At 43.4% G+C, this 23200-nt stretch overlaps 1 protein-coding gene across 5 annotated transcripts in view; it reads right to left on the bottom strand.

Moving 5' to 3' along the window:
- grin1a (glutamate receptor, ionotropic, N-methyl D-aspartate 1a) overlaps positions 1-23200 on the bottom strand; it is a 201296-nt gene that overhangs the window by 37939 nt on the left and 140157 nt on the right. For all 5 annotated transcript variants that reach the window (XM_080212517.1, XM_080212514.1, XM_080212515.1 and 2 more), the window contains 7 exons: positions 22945-23063; positions 22078-22190; positions 20564-20712; positions 19295-19452; positions 14905-15066; positions 8211-8320; positions 5707-5852 (listed from right to left, as the gene is read on the bottom strand). In XM_080212517.1, coding sequence (XP_080068643.1) covers positions 5707-5852; positions 8211-8320; positions 14905-15066; positions 19295-19452; positions 20564-20712; positions 22078-22190; positions 22945-23063 — 957 coding nt within the window. The remainder of the gene's footprint in view (positions 1-5706; positions 5853-8210; positions 8321-14904; positions 15067-19294; positions 19453-20563; positions 20713-22077; positions 22191-22944; positions 23064-23200) is intronic.

Below are 23200 nucleotides of genomic sequence, written 5' to 3'. Positions count from 1 at the left end.
AGGAGCATTCTAGAACAAAACTTGACACTGATCTAGATAAAGAGGTATTATCCCAAATGACCAAAGGCTTGTTAAAGAGATATGTTTTAAACGAGCATCTTAAAGCAGGAAAGACAAGCATAGAGATTTAAGGGGGGAATTCTAGAGTTTAGGGGCCTAAGCAAGGCCGCCAGTGATGGAGCAATTAAAATCGGGAGTGCCTAAGAGAACAGGATTGGTGGGGTGGAGAGATCTAAGTGAGTTATAGGGTTGGTGGAGATTACAGGGTTAGCGAGCAGGAGGCTATGGTGTGAAACAGGATGTGAAAACAAGAATGAGAATTTTAAAATGGAGGCATTGCTTATCCAGAGCCAATGCAGTTTAGTGACCACAGTGGGGATTGATGAATGGGAGTTGGTGTGAGTTAGGACATGGGCAGCAGAGTTTTGAATGACCGCACATTTATGCAGGGTAGTATTTGGAGAGCTGGCCTCAAGTGCATTGAGTATACAGGTTTAGAAGTAAAAACGGCATGGATGAAGTTTTCAGCTGCTGATGAGCTGAGGCAGGAGAGGAATTGGGTAGTGTTACAGTGGTGAAAATGGATGGAATTTGCAGTGGGTACCAAAGACAATGGATAAGATTTTCCAGCGTTTCTGTCAGTGGGATTTTCCAGTCCCTCTGAAAGTGCTCCCTTACGGTGGGTTCCTCAGCAGTGGGGTGGGCAAGTCATGCAAAATGTCAGAGACCTCAGCGACACAGGAAAATTCCACCAGTGGCCAATGGCGAGCTGCCTCTGACATGGGAAACATGCCGCTGGCACGGGAGGGGTGGGGGGCTGAAAGACACCAGCCATTGGCTTTAATTTTCCCAGTATTTAGCTGGAAGAATCTTCTGCTCATCAGTATTGGATGTCAGGCATGTAGCTTGATAATGTAGTGACAGTGAAATGATCAAGAGAAGTGAGGTAGAGCTGAGGATTGCCAGCTTACAAGTGGGCCCTGACACTTGGATAATGTTACCAAGGGGCAGTTTGTAGATGAAAAATGGGAGGGGGCAAAGAAAGATTCTTGGGAGTCACTAGACATAATGGAACAAAAGGGGGAAATGATTTTTTGGCTAAGATTAGACAGATAAGAATGAAATCAGGTGAGATTAGTCCCATCCAGACAGTGAAGGGGCTTTGGAAGAGGATGGTCGACCAGGTTAAAAGATGCAGACAGATCGTCAAGGACAAGGAGGGATAGTTTATCTTTAAGAACTGTTTGAGTACTGTGGCAGTGGAAATGTGACTGGAGGATTTAAAACATGTAGTTCTGGGAAAGATGGGCATGGATTTAAGATTTAACAACTCATTCAAGGACTTTGGATGGGAGAGGAGTTGGCTACGTGGTAGTGGTTTTCATGAACAAAGGGCTTGAGGATTGTTTTGTGAGAAATTAGGGCAGTAATGTATATCATAAAATACAGAGGGCCCAGTGTAGTCAGTGGGACATCCGCATAATCTCCTCGTTCTGATTTAGAAAATTCCAAATTCTAAACTAATGAAGGAGTGTAACTTGTTAAGCAGTCAGATAGCTACACCAATGTGTGATATTGCAACACTGATGAAGAAAATAGTTTGTGAAATTAACTGCAATCTGCGGAGTGGTGATCACTCCACAGTAGGTAGGGATATGATCAGCGCAAATTGTGGGCCGAAGGGCCTGTTTGTGCTGTAGTGTTCTATGTTCTATGATCACAACCAACAGCACACTTCAATTATTCCCCAGAAATGTTAAAGAGAGGACTGTGAGATTCTCGGGTTGTTTATGTGCACAGTTTTGTTGAGACAATAACAAGAAGCATTTGATAAAGTGCCATGTAACAGGTTTGTTAGCAAAATTGAAGGCTGTGGGACAGAAAGGAAAGGAAAGTTGACTGAGAGACAGGAAACAGAGTAGTGAACAGGTGTTCTTCAGATTACACCATGGTGCACAGTGGGGTTTTTCAGGGGTCAGTATTAGGACCATTGCTTTTCTTTATCTATACTAATGGTGTAGACTTGGGTGGCCAGGGCACAATTTCAAAAGGGTGCAGGTAACACAATTTTTGGAAGTATTGTGAACTATAAGGAGAATGGTGATAGATTTTGAGAGGATATAGACAGGTGGTGGAATGGACGGATACAAGGCAAATTCAGTTGAATGCAGAGAAGTTGTCTTTGTTCAAAAAGGGCTGCAGGAAAAGCCTGGGAACTACAGGCCAGTGAGTCTGACATCTGTGGTGGGTAAATTGTTAGAAGGCGTTTAGAAAAGCAAAGACTAATTAGGGACAGTCAGCATGGCTTTGTGAGTGGAAAATCATGTCTCACAAATTTGATTGAGTTTTTCAAAGGGGTAACCAAGAAGGTAGATGAGGGCAGTGCAGCTGATGTTGTCTGCGTGGACTTTAGCAAGGTCTTTGACAAGGTACGGCATGGTAGATTGTTGCATAAGGTTAAATCTCACGGGATCCAGGGTGAGGTATCTAAATGGATACAAAATTGGCTTCTTGACAGAAGCCAGAGGGTGGTTGTAGAGAGTTGTTTTTCAAACTGGGGGCCTGTGACTGGTGGTGTGCCTCAAGGATCTGTGCTGGATCCACTGTTATTTGTCATTTATATTAATGATTTGGATGAGAATATAGGAGGCATGGTTAGTAAGTTTGCAGATGACATTAAGATTGGTGGCATAGTGGACAGTGAAGAAAGTTATCTCCAATTGCAATGGGATCTTGATCAGTTCGGCCAGCAGGCTGACGAATGGCAGATGGAGTTTAATTTAGACAAATACAAGGTGATGCATTTTGGTAGATTGAACCAGGGCAGAACTTACTCTGCAAATGGTAGGGCGTTGGGGAAAGTTACAGAACAAAGAGATCTAGGGGTACATGTTCATAGCTCCTTGAAAGTGGAGTCACAGGTAGACAGAGTGGTAAAGAAGGCATTTGGCATGCTTGGTTTCATTGGTCAGAACATAGAATAGAAGAGTTGAAATGTCTTGTTGAAGTTGTACAAGACGTTGGTAAGGCCACACTTGGAATACTGTGTGCAATTCTGGTCACTCTATTATAGAATGGATATTATTAAACTAGAAAGAGTGCAGAAAAGATTTACTAGGATGCTACTGGGACTTGATGGATTGAGTTATAAGGAGAGACTGGATAGACTGGGACATTTTTCTCTGGACCATAGGAGGCTGAGGGGTGATCTTATAGATGTCTATACAATAAGGGGCATAGATCAGCTAGATAGTCAATATCTTTTCCCAAAGGTAGGGGAGTCTAAAACTAGAGGACTTAGGTTTAAGGTGAGAGGGAGAGATACAAAAGTGTCCAGAGGAGCAATTCTTTCACACAGAGGGTGGTGAGTGTCTGGAACAAGCTGCCAGAGGTAGTAATAAAGGCAGGTACAATTTTGTCTTTTAAAAAACATTTAAATAATTGCATGGGTATGAAATGTATTGAGAGATATGGGTCAAATGCAGGCAATTGGGATTAGCTTCGGGGTTTGAAAAAAAGGGCAACATAGACAAGTTGGGCCGAAGGGCCCATTTCCATGCTGTAAACCTCTGTGACTCTATGATTCTAAGTGTGAAGTATTTTGTTTTGCTAGGTAGGAAGAGGAAAGGCAATACAAAATAAAGGTACAATTCTACAGGAGGGGGGTGCAAGAATAGGGAGAGTTGGGAGCACGTGTATAAATCATTGAAGGTGATAGGGCAGGTTGAGGAAGAAAATATGAAGTCTAGGGCTTTATAATTTGAGACATAGGGCGGAATTTGACCGACACGTCCGCCTGAGTTTTGCCCAAAGCCAACGGAGAATGCCATTCTCTGAGCCTCGCCTGTTCCCAGAATCGGGGCAGACGTAAATTTCTGGCAATGGAGTACAGAAGTAATGACATTATGATGAACCTTTATAAAACACTGGTTCAGTCTTAAATGGAGTTTATGCTCAATTCTAAGCACTGTACCTTAGGGAGGATGTCAAGGCTTGAGGGTGGCGAAAGATTTAAGAGAATGGGTATGAGAATGAGGAGCCTTCAGTTACATGGATAAATTGGGGAAGCTGATTAAAGATGCAACTATTAGGGTAGATAAAAGAGAATTAATAGACCTAGTATTCTAAAAGCCATTTCATAAGATGCCATGCAGGAAGTTAACTTGTAAGATAAAGTTCATGATAATGTATGTAGATGGAGGATTGGTTAATGGACAGAAAACAGAGATTCAGGATAAATGGGGTGTCTTCAAATTGGTAGATTGTAACTTTGAGTGCCGTAAAGATCAATGTAAGGGCCATACTATTTACAAACAATATTAATGACTTAGATAAAGAGACTGAGAGTGACATTGATGATACAAAACTAGTTGGGAACGTAAGCTGTGAGGAGGACACAAAGAGTTGCAAAAAGTTATAGACAGGTTGAGTGAGTGAGCAACAAACCAAAGATGAAATATACTATAGGCAAGTGTTAGGTTATTTATTTTGTAGTAAGAATTAAAAAAGAATATTTTTGAAAGGTATGGAACTTTTCAGTGTTGATGTTTGGAGAGACTTGTACTCATACTAGGAAAAGAGAAAGTTAACATGCAGGTGCAGCAAGCAATTAGAAAGACAAATGGCATATTGGCCTTGACTGCAAGGAGATTGGAGTACAAGAACAAGAAAGTCTTGCTATAGTTGTATATGGTGAGATTATACCTCAAGTATGGTGCATGGTTTTGGTCTCCGTATCTAAGGAAGGATATACTTGCCTTGGAGGTGGTACAGCGAAGATTCTTTGGATTAGTTCCTGGGATGAGAGGGTTCTCCTGTGATAAGAAGCTGAATAAATTGAGGCTATATTCTCTGGAGTTTAGAAGAATGAGAGATGATCTCATTGAAACACGCAAGACTTTGAAGGGGCTTGACAGGGTTAAATACAGAGGTTGTTTCCGCTGGCTGAGGAGTCTAGAACATAGGAGCAGTCTCAGTTTAAGGGAACAATGATTCAGGACTGAGATGATGAGAAATTTCTTCACTCACCTGGTTGCAAATCTTTAAAACTTTCTATCCCAGAGGGTTACGGAGGAATGATAACTGAAATGTTAATCTCTCAGGGAGTTAAGACAAACAGACAGAAAAGTGGAGCTGAGGCAGAAATTCAGTTGTGATTGTATTGGATAACTGAGCAGGTTGTACTGTGTACTCCCGCTCCTATTTCCAAGTGCTAATGTACTTAAGCTGGGGCTGTTCTCCTTAGAGAAGAGCAGGTTAAGAGGATATTTGATAGAGATTCATGGGGAATCTGGGCAGAGTGAATCAGGAGACATTGTTCTCATTCACAGAAGGATCCTAAAGTAGAGGGCAGTGATTTAAGGTGGGGCAGTGATTTAAGGTGATTAATTGGCAAAAGAACCAATGGTCAGATGAGGAAATACTTCCTTACACAGCATATGGTTAGGATCTGGAATGTACTGCCTGGGAGTGTGGTGGAGGCAGCTTCAGCTGTAACTTTCAATTGGATAAACATCTGAGAGAAAAGGTTCCAAGATCTATAAGGATTAGTTAAATTGTTTGTGCCAGGAACGGGATTGGGCTCACTAGGCTGAATGGTATAGCACAGAAGAATGCTATTTTGCAATCTTTAAGCAGGATTTATGTCACTAGTAGTACCTCAGTGATGTGATCTGGAAGATTCTGGGACCAAGTTCTAAAACATACCTGCAGGTTCTTTCTCCAAACATTGACAGCAGCAAAAGCCAACTGCATCTGCTTCCTCCGAGCATCTTTGTGGCGCTTGTAAGCAATCTCAATGAATATCAAGAATATTCCTGCAACAATCCCTCCAGCAACCAACATAAATACACCTAAAGGAAAGGAAATAAGGAACAAAGTTCAGTGAGAGATGGAAGCACTGATTCCCCAGAATGAAACTCAAATAAAAGATTCAAATTGCAAGTCCCAGCAAATCCCATTTCTTTTCTAATCAGTGTATGTCACACCTATTCTTAACACGCTTGATGGGTATGTGTCAGTTGTTAACTAATCTCACAGAGTATTTGTCAGGGGTGACAACATATAGAACATAGAACATTACAGCGCAGAACAGGCCCTTCGGCCCACGATGTTGCGCCGACCAGTGTTTTAAAAAAAAACCACTGACCCACTAATCTAAACCAATCCCTTTTCGTCCATAAACCTATCCATAGATCTCTTAAACGCCTCCAAACTAGGCGCATTTACAACCGCAGCAGGCAGGGCATTCCAATCCCTCACCACCCTCTGGGTAAAGAAACTACCCCTGACATCCGTCCTATAACTACCACCCCTTAATTTAAAGCCATGCCCCCTCGTGCTAGCATTCTCCATCCGAGGAAAAAGGCTATCACTATCCACCCTATCTAAACCTCTAATCATCTTATATGTTTCAATAAGATCCCCTCTTAGCCTCCTTCTTTCCAGCGAAAACAACCCCAAATCCCTCAGTCTCTCCTCATATGACCTCCCCTCCATACCAGGCAACATCCTGGTAAACCTCCTCTGCACCCTCTCCAAAGCCTCAACGTCCTTCCTGTAATGTGGGGACCAGAACTGCACACAGTACTCCAAATGCGGCCGCACCAGAGTTGTGTACAGTTGCAACATGACGCTGCGACTCCTAAATTCAATCCCCCTACCAATAAACGCCAAGACACCGTATGCCTTCTTAACTACCTTATCTACTTGATTCCCAACCTTCAGGGATCTATGTACACATACACCTAGATCCCTCTGCTCCTCCACACTATTCAAAGTCCTCCCGTTAGCCCTATACTGAACACATCTGTTACTCCTACCGAAATGAATTACCTCACACTTCTCCACATTAAGCTCCATCCGCCACCTCGCGGCCCAGCTCTGCAACCTGTCTAAGTCACCTTGCAAACTATGACACCCTTCCTCACAATCTACCACACCACCGACTTTGGTGTCATCAGCAAACTTACTAATCCACCCAACTATACCCTCATCCAGATCATTAATAAAAATTACAAACAGCAGTGGCCCCAAAACAGATCCCTGAGGCACACCGCTCGTAACTGAACTCCATGACGAATATTCACCATCAACCACCACCCTCTGTCTCCTATCTGCCAGCCAATTCCTGATCCAAGTACCTAGATTACCCCCAATCCCATACATCTGCATTTTCCGCAGAAGCCCACCATGGTGAACCTTATCAAACGCCTTACTAAAATCCATATACACCACGTCAACTGCCTTACCCCTATCCACCTCTTTGGTCACTTTCTCAAAGAACTCAATAAGGTTAGTAAGGCACGACCTACCTGCTACAAAACCATGCTGACTGTCTCTAATCAATTCATTACTCTCCAGATAACTATAAATCCTATCCTAATAATTCTTTCTAAAACCTTGCCCACAACAGAAGTAAGACTCACCGGTCTATAATTCCCGGGGAAGTCTCTGTTCATCTTCTTAAACAAGGGGACAACATTCGCTGTCCTCCAATCTTCCGGTACTATACCAGAGACCAACGATGACCTGATGACCTGAAGATCAGAGCCAGAGGCTCTGCAATCACCTCTCTAGCCTCCCAGAGAACAACATTGAACAAATCCTTGCTGCGAGATTTTCATTCACAGGTTGACTGCAACTTGTGTCACAAACAACATAAATGTGACTACGATGCGGTAACCTGTACTCATCAATGCCGAGTACAACTTTAATCAAAGCTCGCTGTCATGTTACCCTGGAAACAGCCCTTCCAGTTATCAAATTCTCTCCATGGTCATTACTCTTTCACCAATTACCTGGAGGATGTTGGCAGCTCTGGAGAGGTGAATATTGACTGTTGTATAACAGCAATTGCAAGAAACCACTAAAAGGCAGGCTTTTAAATTTAAAATAAATTCTGATATCCAATTGTTCTCATATTGATGGATGAAAATAGTTGACTGTCTCATCTTTGATCATTACGAATCGCCATGGTAGTGCCAGGCTGTGGAACGAGTCCTGTGCCTCTATTGTACCTTCCTGCCTTTGCTTTCTATACTGGCAATACAAATGGATGATGTTGGGTTGATTATTATGCTGGCAGTGTGATTAAGAGGGGATTGAAAAGTGATTTGATCAGGCATTGGGTCCTTGAAGTCTTTTATTCCTAAGGGCTCCTCCAAAGCAGCAAAATATGGAATTTTCCATCAGGTACTTGGATAGCTTACCTGCCATGTTTTCAAAGGTCAGAGTTGCTGGAGCATTGCTACGAGAGTCACACTCCTGATATCTAACCCAGGTCTTGTCCAGGTCCTCCATAAAGCCATTCTCATGGAAACTAGAAAAAGATGAAAAAAAAAGAACTAGTTACTAAAGTTTTTGAGAGGAACTGAACATTATGTTCTAGGTACTGGCTTGAGGGGCCAAATGGCCCACTCCTGCTTCTAATTTGTATGTGTGCGCTTTAGGGAACTCATCTCCCTGTGTGTCACCAATTTCCCCTGGACTCCACCTAGGTTTATTGAATGGTGTGGTAATGATGATGCCAGTTAACTCTAGTACACAAAGGACCATGGACACCTCTCTCCATCAGAGAGAGATAACAGATTATATAGTTTAAGGCACACTATTCCACAGGCATGGAGCAAGGTGATGAGGTGTGCCTCCAGGAACTGGGCAAACAAATATTGGAAAATCACAGTATTTGGAGCCAATCACTGTCAAAGAATCAAGTTTTTTCCATTAATAATCAAGGGTATAGTTGTGTAGTGACAGTTTTACTGGACTAGTAATTCAGATGTCATAATCTGGAGACCTGAGTTTTAGTTGGAATAAAAAGTTGCCTTGGTTAATGATCACCTCAAAACTACTAAAAAATCCATCTGGTTCACTTATATCCTTTAGGGAAAGAAATTACTCGCTCTGGTCTTATGTGAACTCCAGATCCATGATAATGTGGTTGACTCTTATTTGCTCTCTGAAATGTCTGAGCAAGCCACTAACCACCAGCGTCACAAGGGCAGTTAGAGATGGACAACAAATGCTGGCCTATCCAGCAACATCCACATCCTAGCAACGAATATCAAAAATCCAATAAGGACTTCAGGAGAAATGTCTTTACCCAGATTGTGGTTTGAAAGTTGAACTTGCTACCACATGAGATAGTTGAGGCAAATAATTTAGATGCATGTAAGCCAAGTATGTGAGGGAGGAACAAGAATAGGTTATTTTAATGTAGGGCAGGAGGAGGGTCATTGGAACATAAATGCTAGCATAGATCTGTTGGGCCAAATGGCCTGTTTCTTTGCTGTACATTTTGTCATTTTGTGGATTTATTTGATAGCTAAATTCTGCTGAAAATATATCATTACTCTGCTTTGACAGTATGTCATGCATATTTTGCAATTCCATAAACTTGTGTTGGGAAAATCATATTGAGGAACCAGAATATTTAAGCAGATTCTAGATTGAAGCTTCCTTAAACTTTGTACATTTGTTTTTATTCAAAAGGTTTGATGACAAGTTCTTTGTATAGACCATCATATAATCTAAAACTTGCACACTTTATGAGTGTAAAACACACTATGGGAGAGATCAGACACACTTTGGGAGGGTAAAATATCTGTGGGATGGATAAGGCACCCTATGTGACAGGCAAAGACAGTGGGGTGAAGGTTTGGTTTTTTTGAAGACGGGCTGATGACACCAATTCTGAAAGAGAGAGTGACAGTATCTGAAGGGAGAGAAGTATCAATAATATGAGGCAAAATAAGTGAAGTTGGGTGGTCGGCAATTTAACTGGAAACTGGAGATGGATCCCATAGACAAAGTGAGCTCAGAGAGGGCATTGCTAAAGGGATCATTAATTTATCTGTTCTTTCCACAGTTGCTGCTAAGTGTTTCTAACCTGTTTAGATATTATCCATCTAACTAAACCTCAACAAAGAGTCCGAAAGATATGTGGATTAGATTGATTGATCATGCTAAATTGCCCCTCAGCGTTAGGGAGATTAACAGGGTAAATACATGGCGTTGCGGGGATAGGGCCTGGGTGGAATTGTGGTTGGTGCAGGCTGAATGGGCTGAATGGCCTCCTTCTGCACTGTAGAGATTCTATGGATTCTCTTCTAAGAGTAGCTGATCGATCCAGACTAGGAATTAAAGAACGTGTAGATCAATTTCTGATTAGGGAGAATGTCACAGCAGTACAGAGGGAGGACATCTTGTTGGGATCATGCAGTGAGACCATATGAGTAGAACTCAGGAATAGGAGTGGTGCAATCACACTGTCGGGATTGTACTATAGACCTCCCAACAGCCAGTGTGAAATGGAGGAACTGATATGTCAGCAGATTATGGGAAGATGTATCAGCAACAGGGTTGTGATGGGCGATTTTAACTTTCCCAACATAGACTGGGATTCCTTTAGTGCCAGGGGCTTGGACCAGGCAGGGTTTGTTCAGTGTGTCCAAGAATGCTGCTTGAGGCAGTATGTAGATAGTCTAACTTGGAAAGGGGCTGAATAAAACCTGGTTCTGGGAAACAAGCCCAGGTGATTGATGTCTCTGTGTGGGATGATTTTGGCAACAGTGACCACAATTCTATAAGTTTCAAGATACTTGTAGAAGAGTAGTCCCAGAGTGGAAGTACTAAACTGGGGGAAGGCTAACTATGACAGCAGTAGGCAGGAGCTAGAGAATGTAGACTGAGATTGGCTATTGGAGGGTCAGTTCACATCCGATAAGTGGGAGTCTTTTAAAAGTCAGTTGTTAACAATTCAGGACAAGTGCGTCTTTGTGGAAATGAAGGATAAAGGTGGCAAGATTCGGAAATCCTGGATTACAAGAGAGATTGTGAGCTTAGCGAAAAAGAAAAATGAGACATACGTAAGTTTCAGGAAATTGAAAGTGGATAAGGCTTGTGACAAATACAAAAACAGCAGGAAAGAACTTAAACAGGGACTTAGGCGGGCAAAAAGGAGCCATATAATGCCCTTGGCAGACAGGGTTAAGGAGAATCCTAAGGCTTTTTATGCATATATAAGGAAGAAGAGGGTAGCTAAGGAAAGGAAAGGTCCAAGAGCCAGACGAGATGGATGAGGTCCTTAATGAGTACTTTGTGGTGGATGGTGAGTGTAGAAAGGAGGATGTTGACATTCTAGGACATGTTGTGATTAAAAAGGAGGTATTGGAGGTTTTGAAAAACATTAAGGTGGACTGGTTCCCAAGACCACATAGGGTCTATCCCAGAATACTGAGAGAGGCAAGGGAAGAAATTGCTGAGGCCTTGGTCAAAATCTTTGTGTCTCTTTAGTCACGTGTGAGGTACCAGAGGATTGGAGAGTAGCTAACATTGTTTCCCTATTTAAGAAGGGCAGAAGAGATAATCCAGGAAATTACAGGCCTGTGAGCCTTATATGAGTGGTGGGGAAATTATTGGAGAAGATTCTTAGGGACAGGATGTACTCACATCTGGAAGAGAATAGACTTATTAGTGATAGTAGCATGATTCTGTGAAGGAGAGGTCATATCTACCAAACTTGATTTGAGTTATTTGAGGAAGTGACAAGAAGAATTGACTAGGGCAGGGCAGTGGATGTTGTATACATGGACTTTAGTAAAGCCTTCGATAAGGTTCCTCATGGCAGGCTGATACAGAAGGTGAAGTCATATGGGATCTGGGGTGAATTGGTAAGATGGATGCAAAATTGGCTTGGGCATAGAGAGTAGGGAATAGCAGTGGAAGGTAACTTTTCTAACTAGAGATCTGTGATAAGTGGTGTTCCACAAGGATCAGTGCTGGGGCCGCTGTTGTTTGTAATATTTATATAAATGATTTGGAAGAAAATGTCGGTGGTCTGATTAGTGAATATTCTTGCCTCTATGTGGTCAATACAGTTCTATTCCCTGTCTATTCTTGTATCTATCCCAATGCTTTTTGAAAGTTGTTACAGAAGCTGCTTCCACCATCTTCTCTGGCAGGTTGTTCCAGGCATTCACCACTCTCTATGTGAAAAACTTTGCCCCATACATCTCTTTTAAACTTTCCCCCTCTCACTTTCAATCTATGCCCCTGAGTAATTAAGTTAATTAACTCTGGGAAAAAATGCTCTGACTATCCACTCCATTCCAAAAATTGGGGGAGTAGTGGATAGTGAAAAGGATTGTCAAAGGATACAGCAGGATATAAATTGGCTAGAGACCTGGGCTGAAAGATGGTAGATGGAATTTAACCCAGACAAATGTGAAATGATGCCATTTGGAAGGTCTCCTGCAGAAGGAAAGTATACAGAAAATGATAGAGCCCTTAGAAATATTAGCATCCAGAGGGATCATGCAAATTCACAGTTCTCTGAAGGTGGCAACTCAAGTGGACAAGGTGTTCAAAAAGGCATATGGCATGGTAGCTTTCATCAGTCGAGACATTGAGTATAGGAATTGGAAAATCATGCTGCAGCTGTATAAGACTTTAGTCAGACTGCATTTGGAGTATTGTATATAATTCTGGTCGCAACAGTACCGGAAGAATATTGATGCATTGGAAGGGGTGCAGAGGAGATTTACCAGGAGGTTGCCAGGTTTGGAGGATATAGATTATGAAGAAAGATTGAACAAATTTGGATTGTTTTCATTGGAGCGTCAGAGAATGAGGGGGAACTGATAGTGGTTTACATGATTATGATGTGGAGATTCAAAGTTGGACTGGGGTGAACATAGTAAGAAGTCTGACAACACCAGGTTAAAAGTCCAACAGGTTTATTTGATAGAAAAAGCCACTAGTTTTCGGAGTGCTGCTCCTTCGTCAGGTAAGTGGGAGTTCTGTTCACAAACAGCGCACATAAAGATACAAACTTAATTTACAAAATAATGGTTGGAATGCGAGTCTTTATAGATAATCAAGTCTTAAAGGTACAGACAATGTGAATGGAGAGAGGATTAAGCACAGGTTAAAGAGATGTGTATTGTCTCCAGCCAGGACAGTTAGTGAGATTTTGCAAACCCAGGCAAGTCGTGGGGGTTACAGATAGTGTGACATGAACCCAAGATCCCGGTTGAGGCCGTCCTCATGTGTGCAGAACTTGGCTATCAGTCTCTGCTCAGCGACTCTGTGTCGTGAAGGCTGCCTTGGAGAACGCTTACCCGAAGATCAGAGGCCGAGTGCCTGTAACCACAAAAGTGTTCCCCAGCAGAAAGAGAACACTCTTGCTTGGTGATTGTCGAGCGGTGTTCATTCCTCTGTTCTCGTAGCGTCTGCATGTTCTCCCCAATGTACCATGCCTCCGGATATCCTTTCCTGCAGCGTATCAGGTAGACAATGTTGGCCGAGTCATCAATCGACAGTTCCGACACGCCACAGCAAAAAACCGCACCAACCTCCTCAGATGACAAACATGGAACATGGCGGACAGAGTACCTTCATCGTCCAGTACCTCCCCAGAGTGGAGAAGCTACGACATCTTCTCCGGAGCCTTCATGTCATTGATGAAGACGAACATCTCGCCAAGGCCATCCCCTCAGCCCCACTTCTTGCCTTCAAACAACCGCACAACCTCAAACAGACCACTGTCCACAGCAAACGACCCAGCCTTTAGGAGAACAGTGACTACAACACCACACAACCCTGCCACAGCAACCTCTGCAAGACGTGCCGGTTCATCGACATGGATGCCATCATCACATGTGAGAACACCATCCACCAGGTACACTGTACGTACTCTTACAACTCGGCCAACGTTTTCTACCTGATATGCTGCAGGAAAGGACGTCCGAAGGCATGGTACATTAGGAAGACCATGCAGATGCTATGACAATGGAGGAATGTACACCGCTCGACAATCACCTGGTAAGAGTGTTCTCTTCCTGTTGAGAAACACTTCAGCAGTTATGGGCATTTGGCCTCTGATCTTTGGGTAAGTGTTCTCCAAGGCAGCCTTCATGACACACGATAATGCAGAGTTGCTGAGCAGAGTCTGATAGCCAAGTTCTGCACACGTGAGGACAGCCTCAAATGGGGTCTTGGGTTCATGTCACACTATCTGTAACCCCCATGACTTGTCAGGGTTTGCAAAATCTCACTAACTGTGCTGGCTGGAGACAATACACATCTCTTTAACCTGTACTTAACCCTCTCTCCACTCACATTATCTGTATCTTTAAGACTTGACTACCTGTAAAGATTCACATTCCAACCATTATTTTGTAAATTGAGTTTGTGTCTTTATATGCCCTGTTTGTGAACAGAACTCGCATATACTTGATGAAGGGACAGCACTCCGAAAGCTAATGGCTTTTGTTACCACATAAACCTGTTGGACTTTAACCTGGTGTTGTGAGACTTCTTATGTGTTTACATGATTATGACAGGGTTGGATAGAATGGATGGTCAGAGTCTTTTTCCCAGGATCGAAGAGTTAATTATTCAGGGGCTTGGATTGAAAGTGAGAGGGAGAAAGTTTGAAAGAGATGTATGGGGCAAGTTTTTCACATAGAGGGTAGTGAATGACTGGAACATGCTGCCGGAGGAGGTGGTGGAAGCAGATTCTATAACAACATTCAAGAGGCAGCTGGATAGATATATGAATAGACAGCGAGTGGAGGGATATGGACCATGTAGAGGCAAGAAAATATTAGAGAGGCATCTGTGTCAGCACAAAATTGGTGGGCTGAAGGACCTGTTACTGTGCTTTACTATTCTTTGAGAAGGATGATTGTGTTGAGTTTGAGAGGATATGGGGGAAATGATTGATTTAGACTGAGCTGAGCTTTGAGTATGATAAACTAAATGTGGTGGGCTCAGAGTGACGGGGAAAGCCAGATAGATTAGAAAATTTTAAGGTTACAATGTCAAACACTGATCTCTCCAAGAAGATAAAGGTGCAGCTATAAGCTTGGCTTCTGAAACATTAGCATAGTGTGTCCTTACCTCAATATAGCGAGTGAGACAGCCTGTTTCCATGGGCTGTCCTTGCGCATCCCAATACCAAACCCTGATCGGAAGAATAGTTCCCCTGTGGTGATGAGGTCACACTTCTGGGAGGCTTCGAACTCCAGAACTGCCGAGTCCCAGATGAATGCGTGTAATTTGCTAGAATGAAACAAACTCTGATTAACAGCAGTTTTCTCTGTATCTATTAAAGGATCTGAATAGTCTAACAGTCCATCAATATCTCAGAAATATCGCCAAAACACTTTCAGAATTGCAGCAGGACTTAACTGTATCAAACAACCCCTTGCCATCTACCCAAATTAATTTCATGGTTTGACTCTTCTGTGACTAGTTTTATCTAACAAAAATGTTCAATGTCACTTTACAACACTGAGCATAACATCCAGTCTGCATTATATACAGGCTATAATCTGACCATCTGACCTCCTGCCTATTGCTATCACAAGAATCAATTTTCTCTCTGACAGTCCAGCCAGATTAACCCAATCCAACTCTTCTTGAGGCACAGGGTGGAATTTTTCCTATATTTAGCGAAGTGTGATGGCAGCAGATGGGCAAAGCAGTGTTTAACTGTTGGTGGCGATGGCAGGTTTTCACGCTGTGGTGTTACGCACTTTAGAGAAAAAATTCAGACCACGTGATTCATGCTGGTTCCATGGCCTTGGATTGACCCATCCCGCCATCATCCCATCACTTTAATCATGAAGGAGTTCCAGCACACATCAGCCACTTCTTGGTCTACAGCTACTCATTGCTGCAAGGAGATCTGCCCCAGGTTCCCAGATGCCCCCCTCAACAGACTGCTAGATGCTGTGGAGAAGCGGCATGACATCCTGTATCCTCACAGGGAGGAACCCAACTATCAGGGACACCAACAAAACATGGGAGGTGGTAGCAGTGCTGGTCAACGCCAACCCCCTGCAGAGGATGGGCAGTTAGTGCCACAAAAGGATGAATGATCTCTGTTCAACCAGGGTAAGTCTTCCTTCCCATCTCCACTCTAACACACCCACACCCATCATACATTCACAGGGAGCTCACTCATTGCCAACTCAGTGGGGACACACTTCGCTTTCCCATGCATATCTTCATCTCCCCTATGGGTCATGTCCTCATCACCTCACTGTTCCTATTCACCAACCACACATGCCAAGTATCCTTAGCATTTGCCTTGACAAGTGTCCTGCTTACACTCCGCCTGTCTTCATGCAGGACAAGCTGGCACACAGCAAGAGGGAGAGATCCCAGATAGGTGGAGGGATGCCTGAGTTGAAGGAGGGAATCCTTCAGCTGGCTGTGGAGGAAGTCGACTTGCCAATGGTGCCAATGGTGATGCGGGCGCTGATTAACCAAGTGAGGATCCAGTACACCATCATCCATCACATCAAGGTGATGTGACTCATGTCTTCTGTAAATGAAGGCACTTGCCATTCATAAAGAAATCTCCCTCCTCTCATAGACACACAAGGGGAGCAGCTCAGGGAGTCGACTAGCCAGATCCACAAGAGCTCCAACATCAGCTAAGATGATTTCCCAGATGTGGACATTGAAGAACTGTCATAGCTTTCATCCACACCCTCCACCAGCGCAGAGAAATACATTTTGGTGGGACTGAGTTTTAAAGAAGCCTTGGGGGTCACAAACTGGTGAGGACCTCCCTTTCTCTGATCCACAGCGAGTGGAGACAGGGATGACCCAGGGTGCTGCCGCTCAGAAAATTGCTAGAGGCTAGAAATCTACTGAGGCCCAATCAGCTGATGTGCCTCTGGGCATCAGGAAATGATACCTGGTACTTACCTTCAATTGCCCGACAGAATGAGGAGTCCTATTGTTTTCTGTCCAAGGCGACAGTGCCAACACTCCGTGGTCACCAGATCAACACAGTAAAAGTGGTGGCTGCCGTGGAAACCTTGGTGCAAGATCTCAGTTCTGCACTGCTGCAGAACACTCGCTCCTTGGTATGGGACGCGCACTTCGTGGCATGGGATACGCGCTCCGTGGTGCGGGTGATTGCTAGGATCCATCAGTGCCAATGCTAGAGGACAGCAGGGCTTCTTGAGCTCACTGCAGCTGCTGGGACTATAGGCAGCTGCTGTCTCCTGTGACAGGAGCCTTATCAGTGAGGGTGTGTGTTGTCAGCAGTCAGGTTTCAGAGCAATGACCATGGAAGGAATGTCAATATGATGGGATGTCCTCAGTAATTTGTCTCATTACCATCAATGAATTAGGCAATTATGAGGGCATCTGTAACTCGTCTGCCCCGCTTGGTCATTGCCACTGGCCCCGGCCATCATCTTCCCTTCCAAGACCTCCTGTTTATTGACCACCTCGACATGCTTCTTATCGTGCTGCTCTTCCATCTCCTCAGCCAGTTCCTAGCTCTATTGCAGTGCCAGGCCATGAAGGGTGTAGCAGATGACCAAGATGTGTGACATACTCTGTGGATTGTATTGCAAAGCTCCAGCAGCCCAGCCCAGGCACCAGAACCTAATCATTAGCATCACTATGGTCTGTTCCACCAAAGTGTGAGTAGCAGTGTGAGCCTCACTGAATCTGCTAGCATCATCAACCATGTCCTAAATGGGTATCTTTTGTCTCCAAAGAGCCATCACTGTAGTCATTGTAGATCTTCAAACATGGCGGGGAACTGTGAGTAGCTCAGGATGTATGAATCATGCACACTCCCTGGGAAGCAAGGACACACTGGAGGATGCATTTTGTGTGATCGCTGACCAGCTGAACATTTTGTGAGTGGGAGCCCTTGCAGTTCACGAACTGTACTCCTTGATGCCATGGCTATCGGAGAGCTATGTGAATGCACTCAATGGTATCCTGCAACTACAGAAAACCGAACAGCTGAGCAAATCCTGGTTGAAACAAACTCAGTTGTGTGCTCTAGTGAAGAGTGCATCTGACAACTCCTAGATGCACCTGCCTGCGGAGATTTGCGCGAGGCCGCAAAGAACACGTATGAAGCCCTGGAAAGAACCAGTTGTGTAAACATTGAGAGTGCTGTGATTTCCAATGCCACAGGGAGTGGATGCTCTACAAGTCTCTGTGGCACCAACTCCTGCAGAAGGATACATAAGCAAGGCACCAGTTCCCTTGACAGATAAAGTCTTCGCCGACACTGCTTCTGACTTGCCTGCAGGAAGGTTAGCCATCTGGAATGATACCTCTGAGCAGCCACTCTCTGGGGTCCCTCCTATGGCAGTGAAGCACCCATTCCTCCTCAGGGTTCTTCTTGTGCCTCTGGAGAGCCAGGCCCCCCACTGATGTCTCCTTTCCTCTCTATGTGCCAAGAGAATGGTAGCCAGTTACACAGGCTCCATCTTTCCCTTGCACACATCACTGCAAAAGTGAAGGTTAGCTTTTGTCTCCCAGGGTTCTTCTATTTCCCATTCACCTTGGCAGCTGCATCTCGACAGCCAGTGATTCAGATGCTGGCCACCACATTGATGACTTGTCTTTCACTTGCTCCCTGAATGGACAACACCACCCTAGCCCCTCACAGTTTGACCAAGTGGCCACAGCTTTGGCCTGAGCTCAAATCTAAGGCACAGGCACTGCCCCAAGCTTCACTCCATAGCCTTCATTGACTGGAAGGTGTTTTGAGTTGTCCAGTTGCGAAAGGTGCATATAAATGCAGCTCTTTCTTTACGTACATTGGAAGACTCCTTCTTGGGCTTCAGCCTCACAGACTTCAGGATTTCTGACCTTTATTCTAAGGATATACAGACCAGGCTTTAACCTCAAATGGTTCTCAGTTGACAAGAATATGTTTTTCAGACTTTTCTGGATTGTGACTGGGAATCTTGTCTGATTTTTCCCTGTTCACTTACCCCATGGTACTGATGTCAGTCATGCATCTAACTGCTGCACAAGCTGAGATCAACTAACATTAACAACTCGAGATGGAATCTGAGAGTTCCTGTGTAGCTCAGACACACAACCTGCACTGACTGGTTCAGTGCATCACCCTCAATATGCACTGCATCACCCAGTGCATCCATCATAGACACCACATCTTGCACAATCTCACCAAGTTGTCCCAGGTTTCAGATGTGATTTTTAGAGAATGAATGCCATCTGGCTAAATGACTATGGACCATTTGCAACATTCACTATATACTTTTGTGCTTTTGAGAGTCGCTGGCTGATATTTACTTCATTAGTCATTGCTGCTAAAAGAAATTGTAGAAATCTCAATGCTGCTTTTCCTGACATCAGTTAACTTAGGCTGAGAAATGGAAAATTGAACTATCTGGCTTACAAGCATTCAGGACTGTACAGGGAAAAGTGCTATGACTTTGTATCTCCAGGAACAGTATGGGAAGGATTAATGAATGGTTGTTGAAAGTATTACCCATCTCGTACAGCCTGGATAGCGTCAGCTGCATTTTCGTAATTGTGCTTCTCCATGTGGCGGTACATGGTGCTCAGTTCCACCTGCCTGCGGAAGTAGATATCCACAGAGCTCTGCTTCACTGTAGCATAAATAAACTTATCGGAAGGATTTCGAAGCTGTAAACAAAATAACAATCAGTTATAAGAGTTTGGGTTCTTACTTCAAATTCGCAATGACTAGAGACACTGAGGTAGATTTTCACCTGGGTATCAGCCACCAGTTCAGAAATGATACAATTAACATTTCCATTGAAAATTTATCCCACAGTTAGTGAGTTAGGAAGGCAATTCCAGTGTGGACTTCAGATTGGAGTAAAATGGCAATTTTAATGGTAGCTTTGTTTAACCTTCCCTGCTACAACAAAACTCAAAATACCAGGGAAAAATAATAGATAAAGAAGCATTTTATAAAGATCTGAAGTGTTTGTGGTTACTCTGGTTAAAACTAGGCTCACTAAAGTGTCTCAGTAAGAAACTCACTGAAAGAAATATCAAAAAGCAGAGGAGATTGCCACAATGGGCCTGATACAGCTGGTAGCTATCCAACAACATGTATGCATTTGAAATATGTACAAAAATTCTACAGCATACTACTAAAATACTTTCCAAATAACGCGTGAAAAATCACTACTTTCTGGAGAAGCATTCCGCGGACTCGTTCCAAAAAAACGTTAATACCTGGGGTTAGCTGTTGTGATGATGTGGAGATGCCAGCGTTGGACTGGGGTAAACATGTGATAGTGGAGTCAGACACTTCAGGAACTTTCAAGTGGTTATTGGATAGGCACATGAAGCACACCAGAATGATAGAGAGTGGGATAGCTTGATCTTGGGATTGGACATAGCTCGGCACAACATTGAGGGCTGAAGGACCTGTGCTGTGCTGTAATGTTCTATGTAGAAGTCTTGCAACACCAGGTTAAAGTCCAACCAGTTTATTTGATTTTATATAAGTTGTGAGACTTCTTACTGTGTTAGCTGTTGTGGCCATGGGTGAAAATATGATCTCAAATTTGAGTGTGGAAGTGTGGAGAATTCTAACATTAATGAACGTAGTATTATCACAAAGTGGCAGTGGTAACTTCTATCATTGAATTCGGAGATGTGGTTTAAGAAGCTCTGCTCAACAGTTCATGCAATCTGAGGATGTGAGAATTGTGAGATATGTGCTCTGTGGTGTGCTGTCGCTGCAGCACTTGGAGCAGTGATATTAGCATGAAAGCTTTACCCTGGGATCGTTGATTCCGGTGATCCGTTCCTCAGGTCTGTCCAACACCAGGAAAGCTGCCAGGTTGGCAGTGTATGAGGCAACAATAATCATAGCAAATCCAGCCCAAACCATCCCCAAGATTCGAGCAGAAAAGCTTCTCGGAGCCCCTGGGAATGCAGATTGGAGAGGCATCATATTAGAGCTAAGTGACTTCATTCTTTACCATCTCAGACTCACTCTACCCTCTCTGTACTGCTAAGACACTTTACTTTCCACTTTCTAATCAGTTTTTCTCAGATTCCAGAGCACCAGAAAGCACTGTCCAAATGCAATGCTTATGAAACTCTAGCCTTCTCCCAAGTCAGTTGTTTATTCTCCCCCCTCATTTGGTAATGTATGTGTCTTGGAGCATAGGAGCAGGCATTAGAACATCAGAACAGGGAAAGGCCATTCAGCTCCTCAAGTCACTCAGTTAGATCATGGCTGAACTGGAATTCAACGACATTCACCCACCTGTGGAGTTTGCACATTCTCTGTGTGTTCCGCGTGGGTTTCCTCCAGGTGCTTCAGTTTCCTCCCACAATCAAAAGATGTGCAGGTTAGGTGGATTGGCCATACTAAATTGTCTCTTAGTAACAGGGGAACTGGTTAGGATAAATGCTTGGGGTTATGGGGATAGGGCCTGGGTGGGATTGTGGTCAGTGCAGACTTGATGGGTCGAATGGCCTCCTTCTCCATTGTAGGGATTCTATGATTTCATGATACTCATACCAAATAAAAATCTATCAACTTAAGAATTGAAAGTTCCAATTGCCTGAGCATCCAGACACTTACAATTGACTCGGAGGGGTCTTGTCAATGACTATGCTTCATTATAAATGAACCAGCTGAGAATTGGATTGGATTTTTAACAAGTAAATTTCCCATAGTTTATACAGAGGGAATCAAGCCCAAATGAATCTTCTGATGAGACAGGGTTAGACAGAATGGATAACTGGATCAGGGAATATAGACCCCCATATTAAAACCATTGTTTTTAATATGAAAAATATTGATTTATATCTATAATTATGCAGCAAACTGCATGATAGTTTGGGAATCAGAGCAGGAGAACTGATTGGGAAATGGGAGTTTCTTCTGAATGCAGGCTGACTGCATTCAAAGGTAGAGAAATCTAAAACTAGAGGGCTTAGGTTTAAGGTGAGAGGGGAGAGATACAAAAATGCCCAGAGGGGCAATTTTTTCACACAGAGGTCGGTGAGTGTCTGGAACAAGCTGCCAGAGATTGTAGTAGAGGCGATGAGTATAGAGGGATATGGGCCAAATGCAGGCAGTTGGGATTAGCTTAGGGGTTTTAAACAAAAAAGGGCGGTGAGGACAAGTTGGGCCAAAAGGTCTGTTTCCATGCTGTAAACCTCTATGACTGTATGACTAACTGCAAACAAGAAACTGAATTATTACCATCAGTAGGAGTCTGTAATTATTCTCTGAGGCTGTGTATGCTGTAGGTACCCAGCCTTCCTCCCTCTTACCTTCTCCAATTCCAGAATTCAAGAGGACACCCCAGGAGAACCACATTGCTGAGGACAGTGTCAGCGCATCTTCCTCCTCCTCCTCACTGTTCACTTTAAACCTCCCAAAAGGACTGGAAGAAAGAAGCTTCAGATGTTACAATCACCAGAGATCTATGGGTTGCCAATTTATGTAACAATCAAAGATTATCCTTGAAAAGTCTTCCTCACAAGATAGAGTCCTTGATACAGAATGAAATATTGAAAGTTAATGGTACAAAATTACTATTTACACTGTTGTCACAATAATCACTGGTTTTCAGTACATTACAATGGGGTCGATTTTGACGTTTGGGCAACCAACTGATGAAATTTCCCTAATTTACCTCAGACTGTCGAGCTGTAGGGTGGCATCCTGTTGCAGTAGTATAGGGCTAGTTAATGTTAGGTTACCTCAATCCCCATCAGTGTCAGTAATCAGCACTGTTTCTTGCTCTACAATGTTGCCAATCCTGCTGAGTACTTCTAGCATTTTCTATTTTTACTGTTGAAGTCCATCAACTTCTCAATATTTAGGTATTCTAAGGTCTGAGTAACATCACCATTACCAATTAAAGAAAACTTAGAGTAAATTCATTAATTTCCTTACCCCAACTTATTTCTTTGTTCCTTTTTACCGTTGATATTTTGTACACCTCAAGTATTGAGTTGATAATTCTGTCACTTCTTTGTCAGACTTGCCATTCATCAAAATGTTGCATACCTATCAACCAGGCCCTTTTTACAGCCCTTAATTTCAATCTGTAAAAGTAACTGTGACTGAGGAAAGACAGGCATCTGATCCTATCAGATGAAGGGAGGAAAAGGAGAAAGTGAATTGTCACAAACCTGAATCTATCCAAGAGATAAAGCATCACAGCTACCACATGAACAGATAGGCCCACCAGCAGCCACAGTGTGCTCTGAAACGGCTGCATGAATGAATCCAGAGTACTGCGCGGAATTTCCTGGATAACAGAAACAGAGACAGAACAGTCAGTGTACACAAGGTTGGCCTCATTCTTACAGCAGTGTATGTAATGTAGTGGAAACAACAAAATAAACATATCTCAATCTCTCACTTCCCATAAGCTTCAATGTACTT

The sequence above is a fragment of the Carcharhinus amblyrhynchos genome, chromosome 25 (assembly GCF_965287045.1).
Source record: "Carcharhinus amblyrhynchos chromosome 25, sCarAmb.v2.hapA, whole genome shotgun sequence".
In the NCBI taxonomy this organism is placed as follows: Eukaryota; Metazoa; Chordata; class Chondrichthyes; order Carcharhiniformes; family Carcharhinidae; genus Carcharhinus; species Carcharhinus amblyrhynchos.
The sequence above is the reverse complement of the archived record's forward strand: the minus strand, read 5'-3'. Positions and strand labels throughout refer to the sequence as shown.